The 12,626-nt window shown below is 47.8% G+C and overlaps 2 protein-coding genes across 2 annotated transcripts; one reads left to right on the forward strand and one right to left on the reverse strand.

The window, feature by feature from the left end:
• Window positions 1-1,206: 1,206 nt before the first annotated feature.
• On the forward strand, window positions 1,207-6,707 carry ADO (2-aminoethanethiol dioxygenase). Its single transcript, XM_058298899.2, has one exon. The coding sequence runs from the start codon at window positions 1,564-1,566 to the stop codon at window positions 2,374-2,376; it is 813 nt and encodes a 270-aa protein (XP_058154882.1). The 5' UTR covers window positions 1,207-1,563; the 3' UTR covers window positions 2,377-6,707.
• Window positions 6,272-12,394, reverse strand: EGR2 (early growth response 2). Its single transcript, XM_004462485.5, has 2 exons — window positions 11,873-12,394; window positions 6,272-10,551 (listed from the first exon to the last, which is right to left on the reverse strand). Exons 1-2 carry the CDS (start codon window positions 12,039-12,041, stop codon window positions 9,299-9,301), a joined length of 1,422 nt encoding a protein of 473 aa, XP_004462542.1. The 5' UTR covers window positions 12,042-12,394; the 3' UTR covers window positions 6,272-9,298.
• Window positions 12,395-12,626: the final 232 nt, after the last annotated feature.

Consider the following 12,626-nt stretch of genomic DNA (forward strand, 5'->3'; position numbering starts at 1 on the left):
CACCAACTTCCTAGCTGAGTTTTTTAAAAACTGTACTTTGGTCCGCTGTTTATGCCCTGCCTATTACTAGTGCGTGTCCTTGTGCAACCTATCCCTTGCCTGCCAACTGGCAATAGTAATAATGTCCACCTCTGTGAGGATTTAAGTCTCGTTAAGCAAGACACCTAACATAGTATCTGGCATACAGTGAGTGCTCAAAGCTAGGTTACTAGCCTGCTAAAGACAAGACATGCCTTTTTTAGCTGGAGAAGATTTACTTCAATCAAAAAATGAACAAGAAACCCACGTTTAGCTTTGGAAATCCAAAAGGACTTTAAAGTCAGGTGTGAGTTTAAAGTCACAGCATCTAATTATCTTGTTTTTCCAGATCATCATCTGCTTATGTGAAGAGTTAGCTCACTTCACAGAGAATAATGCCTCGCAGGTGAAGGTCAAGAGCTTGCCTGATTCTTGCAGAAGATGCCTCAGAATCATCTGGTGAATCAATCTCTGGATGACGACCAGAAATTTGCATTTTTTAAATATCCTCTCCCCGTCAACCAGGTGCTTCTTAGGCAAACCCAAATTCGATGACCTCTAGCATACAGAATCCATGATCACAGCAAATGGCCTTTCAAGTTCTCCCAGCAAGAAACTATCGTGCTCATAACCAGAAGAGCAGCGTCATCAGACCTCGATGCAAACAGCAGCTGGGCCCGGCTGTGCAGAGTAACCCTGGCGATGACCAGAGAGCCGCGACCCCCCACCTTCTCTAAACCTTAGAAAATTACGAAAGCGCCGTTCCGCAATCCCCATAAAAGACGATACTGCCTAGGCGGCCACGAAGGGTTAAGGTTTACTCAACAGCCTCCTTCCCAGGAGCAAGGCCAGAGGAACACGACCCGGGGTGGCCGACGAGGCCCGAGTGGCGCCAAAAGGTTAACGACCCTCTTTCCCTGTTCCTTGTTAGAGCCAAGCGCCTCCACCACTCCACAGCCCAACTGCAGGAAGTTCATCCCCCAGCCTTCCGGGGATGCCGGGAGTTGTAGTTAAATGACTACTTGTCTTGCACTCTTTTAAGCCTTTTTTCAAAAGTGTAAATACCTTGGAGCCCTAAAAACAGGTCGTCTTATGCCCAACTTGTCTAACCTTCCTTTCTTGTTGCAGTCGACAAAGGACATTCCCGCTGAGGTAATGAGGTATGCCAGACTACAAGTCCCAGCATGCTCTGCAAGGCACCCGGCGCGCCCGGTCTCCGTCGTAGGTGCGGGCCGCATGAATGGAACGTCGCTCGTAAGGCAGAGCCTCGCACCGTCCGCGCGGCCGCTACCTGCGCCCGGAGCGTGAGTGCGGGGAGTGGGCCGTGCGCGTGCACGCTCGGAGGGGGGCGCGCCGGGCCGTTGCGTACGCGTGCCTGCTGAGGTTGGCCGCTGCAGAACCGCGCGCCCGGCGGGCGGGTAGTCGCGGGCCCTCCCGCCTGGCTCCGGGCTGCGGGCAGCCGTGGCGGCCGCCGGAGACCGCAAGGGGCGGAGGAAAGCAGGAGGCGGTGGGGGTCGGCCCCGGCACGCGGAGGAACAGCCAAGCATGCCCCGAGACAACATGGCCTCCCTGATCCAACGGATCGCCCGCCAGGCGTGCCTCACCTTCCGGGGCAGTGGGGGCGGCCGCAGTGCTTCCGACCGCGGCGCGGTGCCAGGTCCCGAGGCGCCGGTGCCGCCGGGCTTCGCGGAGAACCTGAGCAAGCTGAAGAGCCTGCTGACCCAGGTCCGCGCCGAGGACCTCAACATCGCCCCGCGCAAGGCCACGCTGCAGCCGCTGCCGCCTAACCTGCCTCCGGTCACCTACATGCACATCTACGAGACGGAAGGCTTCAGCCTCGGCGTGTTCCTGCTCAAGAGCGGTACTTCCATCCCGCTGCACGACCACCCGGGCATGCACGGCATGCTCAAGGTGCTGTACGGTACCTTGCGCATCAGCTGCATGGACAAGGTGGAGGCGGGTGGTGGGCAGCGGCCGCGGCCCCTGCCGCCCGAGAAGCAGTTCGAGCCGCCGCTGCAGGCCCAGGAGCGGGACGCCGCGCGGCCAGGCGTGTTGCGCTCGCGGGCCGAGTACACTGAGGCCAGCGGCCCCTGCGTCCTCACGCCGCACCGGGACAACCTGCACCAGATCGACGCCGTGGACGGGCCCGCCGCCTTCCTGGACATCCTGGCCCCACCCTACGACCCCGAGGACGGCCGGGACTGCCACTATTACCGAGTGCTGGAGCCCGTCAGATCCAAGGAGGCCTCTGGCTCGGCCTGTGACCTGCCCCGAGAGGTGTGGCTGCTGGAGACCCCGCAAGCCGATGATTTCTGGTGCGAGGGGGAGCCCTATCCAGGTCCCAAGGTCTTCCCGTGAGGCTGGCTGGCGCCCGGGGGCGGTGGGCCGAAGACGTGCCCCTCCCGGATCTGCCCCAGCTGCCCTCCACCCACCACAAGGGCTCTATCCCTACCCCCCAGCCTTTGACGTTGGATCTACTGGAACGGGCAGGAGCCGCTTCCTCGGGAGTCGCGGAGAGCGCGGGAGATTGGACTGCAGCCACCGGGCACGCTTGTGGGGCGGGATAGGTCAGGAAGCTAGGTCGTATCCTGGCTCTGCCTCTGCCACCACGGTTTTGATTTGGGGGGTGGGGTAGGGGACTTTCAGAAGTGCTTCCATCCAAAAGCCATAATGAAAATACTCTTCCTCTGTTCCCTACTCTATACAAAACACACTACAGAGTCTTCTGGGGTTGGTTGTTTTTTTTTCCCTCCTCGATAAATAGGGTTTGTTTTTCACTTAATGCCTTTAACACCCTTTTAGGCTTTATTGTTATAGTTTTAACTTATTGACTCTGCATGACCCAGTGGTTTGAATTGTTTTTAGTTCAAGTCATTGGTTAAAAACTAGGTTTAACGAGATGAACTACTGTTTAAAGTGAGCGGTCCTGCCAGTATACTAATTCGTTGTAAAAATTAATCCTCTTTCAAAGCTGGGAATTATCTCCCAAAACATAACTATGCATGTAGAGGACAAGATGTATTTTCTTTCTTCCCCTTGCCCAGTAACTACATCTCGTTCACCAGGGCGTAACCTACTAAGAAATTCAGCGCCTGCGTATCTCAGTGACAAATGGCGGGTTAGCGCTTATCTTTCTTGTGAGCCTCCAGATCTGTGAGTTGAGCAGATTTCTTGTTGCAGATTCACCTTTAATGCAAAGACTCTATTATCCTCAAATAACTTGTTTTCCCATTTTAATGTTTATAAGATTCAGAAGAGCTGAATCTCTTATGCTTCCAAGCAACAGAATGTAAAACACTCCTAGCCACAGGTTGAATTTCATATCCCTGTTTACTTCCAGCATTTTCCTGCAAAGGTAGAGAAAAATACATGGGTGAATGTTTCACATATTCTCAGGGCTGATGGTTCTAGCTATGTAGTTGCTGGCAGTGTTATCTCAGAACCTGCTTGACAGGAGACTGAATGCTTGCTTCATCCACTGTGGTTTTCTGTAGGAAAAGATAGAGGGAACAAGGCTAGCGAGTAAAGAATTAACTACAGTACTAGCCATTGAAGGCAGCAGACTTAGGGTCTAAACACTTCCTACTCCCAGGGCCTTGAAATTAATAGTTGTGCTGTGACCAGTTTTATTTTTGTCTTTTTAATAGGCTAAGCAACTTTAGTTTGTTTACCCATGTATTGACACCATTTGCTTCAGGCCGTGTTTCTCCCTTTTTACTAATTAAAGTATTTCCCTTTCACAAAACATTTAATAAAAACAAGCTGAAGAAATAAACGCATTAAAATTTGTCCAGTTTTCGTTTAAGCCCTTTTGATTGACTTGCCCATGTGGCAATAGAGTTACAATACCTGTAATAAAGGGAGATTTATTATTGGTGGAAAGTGTATGTTGACCCTGTAGGGAAACAGTATGTGCCTTTGCCTCTTTTTGCTCCCTGGGTACAGAGGCCCTGGGTGAAATAATATCTGTTCCCCATTTTTAAAATAGTATGAAAAATCAAGTTCTTGATGAAAGATTTTTTTTAAGAAAAGAAGCTTATTCATTGCAACATGCCACTCTGTTGTAAAACCTGACACAGGCATAATATGTGCCTACTGCCAAGCATTTTCTCCAGGATTGCTAAAATTGTTTTAGTGTAGCTTCATATTCCCGTGTAATTTAATATGCTGGGAGCGGGGGGAGGGGCAGTTTAAAGCAGTCCTTCATGTACATAATTTGAAAATAAGTTCTAGATAATGCACCTGGAGATTTTCTTAGAGAAGTGTCCAGAAAATAAAATGTGAGTTTTTTTGTAGCATAGTAATGAACCTGTATAGTTATCACACATTTACCTATTTTGAATTCTACTGTAGCAAAAAGATGATTACCTTACAAAGCTTGTTGATGGTGGCGTATTTATTTTAATACAACTTGGAGTATATTAAACTAACCTACAAAAACTCAATTCTGGCAATAGAATAATAAAGAATTGTTTTTCCAAACTTTATTATGAAAAATGATTTAGAGTTATCAATTACAAGCAATTTGGAGGGTCAAAACAAAGGTGCTATTCAAAAGAAAAATTAAAATTGTTGCAGGCCAAAACAGCGATATGATATCAATAAGAACAGTGAAACTCTTGGTTCACAAATAAATTGAGTAAATTAATGATGAAAACAAACTTGTTTTAGTGAGCCACAAAGAATATTCTCATTACAGAGACAAAATGGTGTAGACAAAGCCTTGTACCTCTATTCATAAACAGTTGACATGACTGATTTGATATGTTGCTGTTGTTTCCATATATTCCTGCAATATATGGAAACATACATTGTTGGTAACAACTGTGGGAATAAAGTTATCTTCCCCTAGGAAAGACTAATAAGCACAGTTATATTAATCACTTCTTTAAAATAAATGCAATAATTGCCTCTCATGGGTAAGAAATCTGTCTAAATACTCAGTTTTTTAGTACTTGAGTTATGTCAATGACCAGTTATACTAATGGAGGACAGTACTGTGTACCTACTACTTTAGGAGAACTGATCTTTACTAAGCTTGATTTGCATGGATTGATTTTGCACCAATAGCTGTTTGTTAATGAAAATGGTGGCCTACTTTTTAAAGTGTGTTTTGACATCAGGAGTGGTTCTCTGACACTTTAAGAGTAATAGCCTGTAACTTTTCCCAGAATCCGTATCTTTTATTCCTCTTCTAAATGCCTCAGTCTTGACATTTTGAGAGGACTTTGTCATCACTTATCTGTTCCAACTGATTCTAAATCTTGTGCTCTAGCTCTGTACTGCCCAACAACAATAAAAACATATCTTTAATTTAGGACTATGCCCAGTCCCATTCAACTTTAACATGAGGGTAGTGCCACTCCACTGTAACAGAAGCTGACCACTGATGACTTCGTGTAATGAGGCATCTACTGTCAAGAAAGGAACCAGTTGTTAATCCCCACATAGATAATCTTCACACCCATTATACATTCCCTGGATTAAATCATTCAGTGTATTTTTGGAAAATAAAAACATGGTTGAAATTATTTAGAGATAAATCTTATTTTACTACTGCAAAATGGAGAAGAAAAGTAATTCCTGCGATGTCTACATTTTGATTGTTAAAGTTCATGCATTCTGTACTCTTAAGGTTATGTTGGTCTAAAAACTGATGGCCTTCTGCACGTTTCTAAAGCTCAAGTGATAATATAAATTAAGAAATAGTAGTTTATTTCCTTGAGAGTGAGTTCTGAAACATTCTGATTGAAAACACATCTGAAATTTTTATCTATAATAACACTACTTTGCTCCCTTTATATTTTGTGTATTTTAGTGCAAGAAAACATCCATTCTAGAAGAAAAATCTAGGACTTAAATCTTTTCTTTTTTTATAGAATTTGTTAAGTTGTAATTTGGCCTATCAACATTTTAGAAAACTTGTTGACATGGACCATTCTTAACACAATTCTTAACACACAAAAAAAACTGTTGGCTCTTAAAAGTCACTGCAGCCATTTTTAGTATTTACAAAACTATTTGCCTTAACTTTATTAACGGTTAGAATATTGAAATTTGAAAACCTAGTTTCTGACCACTTTAAAATTATATTTAGGTCGAATAGACCTGTTTTCAATGTGCACTAAACCATCTTAAAAGCATGGATTTTTAAGAAATTACTTTCTAGAAGTTACTTTAAAAAAAACACACAAAAACCCAGTAGCAGCTAAAACATCAAGTTATTATTCAATAAAGTATGCATAAGAAATTCAAAGGAGCAGACTTACATGCTTTATTTCTTGAGCAAAGTAAAAAATCAGATGCCTGTGTCAAGAACCCAGAATGTTTCAAGTACAGAGCAAAATCTGATGAATGTGACTTATGTTGCAACCAAGCAATAAAAGCCACAAAGTTGACTGAGAAAACACTGAGGTGAGGTATTCTTTATGGCGTGTTACTACCATTACACCAAGCCAGCCATTCAGGTGAAAGTGATTGTGTAGCCCAATTTGGCTGTCATTAAAATTTATCTTTTTTTTTAAATGACTTTTTAGGCTACTGCTTTGTAAATAATTGTTAGATTATCTTGAGTGAAAGTGCTTTGAAATTAAAATTTGGTAAGGCAATTATAACTTAGAAAATTTGGGTATATATTTTAATATAATGAAGTCTTGGGAAAATATCCATTAAACAATTATCAAAATGTGGCATTGTTTTATACATATTTATTTATCAAAATGGGCCACGCAAGGATGATAATATGCTGTCAAGTTGGGAAATGTGAATGGAAAAACAGTCACTTGCAAAATCTAACCCTGAAGTTGTGAAACCTTCAGTTAGTAGTTAGAAAAATAGTATGCATGGTTCAAATACAAACAGAGGGAAAAAATAGAAAAGAAAAGGGTTAATTACCTCTACAAATTGAATCTCAAATTCTAGTGCTGGTCAGGGCAAAGGTGGTTTCCAGGAGTAAACATTTTCATCTGCTGTTCTGAAATACCGGCCATCACTTATTAGTCAAGGCTAAGAGACTCTAACAGGGGCAAAGGACAAACAAATGAAGGGTTTTCAAATGATGTAGCTCAACGGTCAGTGGTGGGTAGGCTGAGAGATTACACCTGTATAAGGATCCAGGGGCAATGGATGATGCTGATGATATTTAGGCACAGATTTTAGGGTAATGATAACTATAAAATGACATAATGTGTTCTCTTTGTATGATGGATGAACAAGGTTTTTGGGTTTTTTTGTTGGCAAATTTATATTCTAAAATCACTTTAAAAGGCCTGCAGTAAATAAAATGAGCCCTACAGTACATTCTTTTGCAAACCACCATCCAGTACTGTGGAAGATTATATTTACCTATTTCAGATATCCTTTGAGACTTTCTTAAGGCTAGTGTACACCAATTGTATCTAACAAGCTAAATACTTTGATAGTTTCTAGCTCTATCAAACTCAGGGCCGATCTGATCCTTTAGAATCAAGGTAATCAGTTGGGGAGTGAGGCCTAGAGAGAAATGAGTCCTGGGGTAATTCCTTTGGCAACCCGTTAATGCTGTCATCAGCAGTGTCTGAGAGCATTTTTGATCTGAAGAAGCGATAGCATTTTTCAAAAACTTTTCTGTGGTCATGAGACTAATCCTGGAAACCTGAAAGTCATTTCCAGCTTGACCACCCCACCACACTTTCCACAAAGCCACATCTCATAAGAGTTCCAGGCTCTGGTCAGGTTTCTGAAAGCAGTAGCAAATGTATAGTCTCCGAGTGGGCACTTGTTTGTAAGTATTTATTTTCCAGAGCCCACTCAGGAACGGAGAGAGGCTATAGGCTATTTAAGAGGACGGAACAATGAGTCAAAACAACGCCTCCCCATTTTTACACTAATGCATAGGGGAAATCCCCAGAACACTAGCACTCGATTATGAATGGAGATTGCTTTGGGGTTAGAGGGTTGGTGTTGACAGACCAGTAAAGAAAATTTGGCTTGGTCAAACCACCTTAGCTGGTAGTTGGTTCTGTTTTTTAATAGTACCACACTCCTAAGATGACTGTTGAAGTCTCACCCAGTAAGGCTTTCATAAACGATTTTTGCAGCAAAAGTATTGTTGAAAAGTATTTATTTACACTATAGTCACAAACTACCTATCATCTGAAATTCAGTTAGTGGTTTTGCATTAGAATAGAATTTATATTTCCACAACTATTAAGAGCTAATAACCAAACAAGTCAGCTCCATTAACTATTTACATTCTTATCAGAAATTTGACTACAAAGGTAACACTTTAAGTCACAAAACAGAGCATACAAAAATATACTTTCTAAAAAAATTCCAAATATTAATAGGCAGAAATATACAGCCATCCTAAACCCAGGGAATGATTTTTTTTCATAGTAAGGCAACCCATTTACATGCAGACACTGTACCATTGTCTACATCACACAAGGCACCAAGGACACTTCAACACAATTGCATGCATCCTACTTTCAGAGAATATATGTACATCCCCCTTTAAATAAGTTAACCTCTGATTCATCTCAAGAGATCATAAATGCTTTACTTTTTTTTCCCAAAGGTTCAGAACTTGGAGAACAGTGCACATCAAAAATACACCAAATCTGAGTGAATATACACACTGAAAAAATAGTCTTTATGTTTCTCAAACAACTCAAAAAGGAGCAGATATTGCCATGTCCCTCCCATCACATTGCACTTCTGTTCTCTGAGTTTATAATACATATTGCTTAAAGGGTTGAGACGACAAGATACTTTGACTCACTGTTCTAGGACCACTAAATGCGGCATAAAGGCCATGCTTCACTCATGTACTGTGTCCCCCAAATCAGTCCCAAGCCATAAAGTGCACATCAGTTTTCCTTCTGTCTTTTTGCTGTCCCCACTGGAAGGGATCAGCATCTCCCAACCTATTGTAGAAAAAGTCACACATCAACTCTGACATTCAGAGTCAAAAACCTGTAATGAATCAAAATAAAGGAGAAGGGGGAGCAAAACCTAGTCAAGACAACCCTTTTAAGCAGGGTCAGCCCTCAGCCCTCCAGGCCAGGGGCCCCGACCCAACCCCTTTCTGAGCCTCCCCATTACACCTCGGGGTGTTAGTCAACTCGTCTAAGAGAGACTCAAGTGGGCCAAGTTTTAGGAAGGACCTGCATCAAAGTGGAAAGGGGCAGTGCGGGGCTCCACCATGGCCCTTTGCCCTAGAAGGGAGGGAGAGGCAGTGGAGGGTAGTGTTTGTGGTGCAGCTCGGGTGGACCAAAGGTGGGTCAGCCTGAGTCTCCTCTCAAGGTGTCCGGGTCCGAGAGGAGCAAGGCGCCAGCGGCCCCCCACCAATAGGGCCGCTGTTGCTGCTGCACAGGGCACCCCCAGCCTGTGTGCCCCCCGTGCAAGCAGCCGTGGAGGCAGCTGGCACCGATGAAGAGGGGGCACTGCTTTTCCGCTCCTTCTGCCTCAGGTGGATCTTGGTGTGGCGCTTCCTCTCGTCACTACGGGCAAACTTGCGGCCGCAGTAGTCACAGGCGAAGGGCTTCTCGCCGGTGTGGGTGCGGATATGGGTGGTGAGGTGGTCGCTGCGGCTAAAGTTGCGCATGCAAATCCGACACTGGAAGGGCTTGTGCCCTGTGTGGATTCGGATGTGCCGCGTGAGCTCGTCGGAGCGCGAGAAGCGCCGGTCACAGCCTTCTGCAGGGCACGGGTAGGGCCTCTCGTGCACTGGGGTCTTGCTGGGCCTGTTTGGATACTTGCGAGGCCTCAGAATGGGTCGCAGCGGCAGATGGTGTGGGTTATAGGCCGCAGCAGCCACTGCTGCGGAGCTGCTGCCGGGCAGCCGGGGTCCCTCACTGCCTCCGCTGCCCCCTGGCCCTGTGGGCCCAGCACTGGGGCCCCCCAGGGTAAAGTTTCGGATGGTGGAGAGTGGAGTGAGTGGTGGGGGGACTCGAAGGGAGTCCAGGGGACAGGGAAAGGGCTTGCGGTCGGGTCCAGCCGCACCATGGAGATCTCTCTGGCACTGAGGTGGGAAAAATCCAGGGTAGTCTGGGATCATGGGGAAGAGGCCAGGGTCCGTAGCCGGCTTGGGGGACGGGTAGGAAGGAGGTGGTGGGTAGGCCAGAGAGGAAGAGGTGGAGGTTGTGGCTGCTGATAGGAATGCCGAGGGATCCTGGTAGAGGTCTCCTGCACAGCCAGTGTACGGAGGCGGCGGTGGTGGCGGAGAGTAGAGGTGGTCCAAGTCAGGCTGGGTCTGGGACATGGTACACACACCCAGGGGTCCTGTGGCCAATGGGTTGGGGGAGGCAGAGGTGACGCTGGACGAAGCTGTGGTCGAGGCTGGGGAGGTGACCCCCTGCAGGATACCAGCACTCACGATATTGATGATGCCTTCTGGGTAGCAGCTGGCACCAGGGTACTGGGGGTCAATGGAGAATTTGCCCATGTAAGTGAAGGTCTGGTTTCTGGGTGCAGAGACGGGAGCAAAGCTGCTGGGATATGGGAGATCCAAGGACCTCTTCTCTCCAGTCATGTCAATGTTGATCATGCCATCTGGAGAGGGAAAAAGCAGAACAGAGGTGGAACAATGAGAATGCCAGCTAAGAATTCCTTTCTCACCCCTTTTTGCAAGGGTTTCTTTCCAAGACCCGGGATCCAAGCAGACAGAGACTGAGCAGATTCCAACAGGTGGGGAAACGGACGTCCAGTGACAGTAAGGAAAGGTTAGCCCTAGATCCCCCTGTGGCAGGCATAATAGCCTGAAATGCAAGAACTACCTCCAGGAAAGCAGGATGAGCTCCCCAACAGCAACATACAGAGCCATCTGTGGCTCTGTCCCCAATAAAAACACTCAGTGATAGCAACGACAATATTAGAAATTCTCCATTTGCCAGGAAACTTCTCTCCCTCTCCTTTGCCTGGGGGTCCCCCAGCTAGGACTCCTGAACAGATGGCACCCAGGAATCTGCTAATCCCTGCGGGTGAAAGGAAGGTGCCAGCCTTAGAGGGGAGCCCGTGATTTTGTGGCTGCTTCTCATCCCTGGCCGCCCTCCCTCTCCCACGGCACATCAACTGAGGCTGCTGAAGGTGGTAGAGGGTAACGGGGAAGGGAGTCTATAGGTTTTCCTTCTCTTCCAACATTTTCAGCCTTGCGTGCCACCCCCCTCCGCATCCCCACCCCAGCCCGAGGCTAGTGGCGGGCTACGAGAAAGGCGCGGGGGCTGCGGGAGACGACTTTCCCCAGCATTGCCAAGGAAACCGGCAGCCGGGGTGCCCCCGCGAGCCTTCCTCGGCAGCCCGGGGGCCGCTTCCCGCCATCGCCCGCCCTCTTCCACCTCCTCCTCGCCTCGGCGGGCAGGAGCCCCAGCTTCGCTAACCCCCACAACTTCGCGGGCGGCGCGCAGGTGGGGGCGCGTAGCCAGACCGCCCGGGAAGCACGCTCCAGGATTTTCCCCCGGTCTGCTCTGCCCGGGCGGGAGCGGCGGGCGCTTTCCCCTGCCGCTCCTCTGCCGCTGGCTCTCCAGACGCGCAGCTCTCCCCGGGAAGCCCGGGCTTTCCTGTCACTTTGCGCCTACCCGAGGAGAGGGGAGGCCGGGGGCCGCGGACGGAGGGCCCTGCGCAAGGAGCCGAGCTGCACGGGCACCTCCTTCACCCCCATCCCCGGCGACCTGGCGCATCTACCCTTGCGCCCAGCTCCAAGACTCAGGTCCCTGCTCCCGCGGGCTCCACCTGCACCCCTTCGGGTCTTCTGAGCCAGTTCAGTTAACTCAGCCCACCTCGCACCCCAATCCTCTCCTCCGAGTCCTGCATACCCACCGTACCCCACTCCACCCACCACCTCAGGAGACGCCCGCGTAGGGGGTACGCAGCTTACCTCCTGCCACTCCGTTCATCTGGTCAAAGGGGCCTCCCAGTTCAGCATTGGGGAAGATGGTCACCGACGTGGCGGCGAGGTCCTCCACAGGGTAGATGTTGTCAGACAGCTGGTGCACAAAACCACTGAGAGTTACTGGGATTTTGTCGACGGCCTTGGCGGTCATCATTTGCTCTTCGCACAACCTGGAGACCCAACTCCCTCGCTACCTGGAGTGTCAGAGAAGCCGTTTTGGAGAGGGGTTGGACTGAGCCTGGGTTGGTATCTCCTTTGGCCCTCCACACTTAAAAGCAACCACCAAATTAAAAAAAAAAAAAAGGAAAAGAAAAAAAAATCCAACAAAAATAAAACTAGCAAACAAGTTGGTTTTGTTATTTTTAAGAAAGAAGAAAAATGGCTATTTGCCACTGACTCTCTCCCGTCTGTGTTCCGGCTGTTGGGAAGCCTGGAGTAGCTGGTGTAGTGTTATTATAACAGTGTATCCCCTCGCTGAGCTATTAATCAATTGCTGCTCTCTCTGTTGGACGGAAAGTATTGCTCTAAGTATTTATGGGCAGGTCTTGAATGCCCGTGACGTCGCTGCCCATATATGGACTGAGGAACAGGGCTGGGCTAGGCAGCTTTTGCCGTCACATGGCCGATTTGCATACCGGCTCAGCCGCGCGGGCTCCGCCGGACTCGCTACTGTTGCAGCGCGCGGGGACCCGCGGGGTCCCGGGGCACTCGGCCCAAGCCGCAGCCTAGGTCCGGGGCG

Source organism: Dasypus novemcinctus, chromosome 6 (genome assembly GCF_030445035.2).
Source record: "Dasypus novemcinctus isolate mDasNov1 chromosome 6, mDasNov1.1.hap2, whole genome shotgun sequence".
In the NCBI taxonomy this organism is placed as follows: Eukaryota; Metazoa; Chordata; class Mammalia; order Cingulata; family Dasypodidae; genus Dasypus; species Dasypus novemcinctus.

What these genes read in the sequence shown, in the direction of transcription:
- ADO (XM_058298899.2), top strand. Translation starts at nt 1,564, where the DNA reads ATGCCCCGAGACAACATGGCCTCCCTGATCCAACGGATCGCCCGCCAG.
- EGR2 (XM_004462485.5), bottom strand. Translation starts at nt 12,041, where the DNA reads ATGATGACCGCCAAGGCCGTCGACAAAATCCCAGTAACTCTCAGTGGT. An exon ending in GATGAACGGAGTGGCAGGAG is followed by an intron (nt 10,552 to 11,872) that starts GTAAGCTGCGTA and finishes TTCCCTCTCCAG; the next exon opens with ATGGCATGATCAACATTGAC.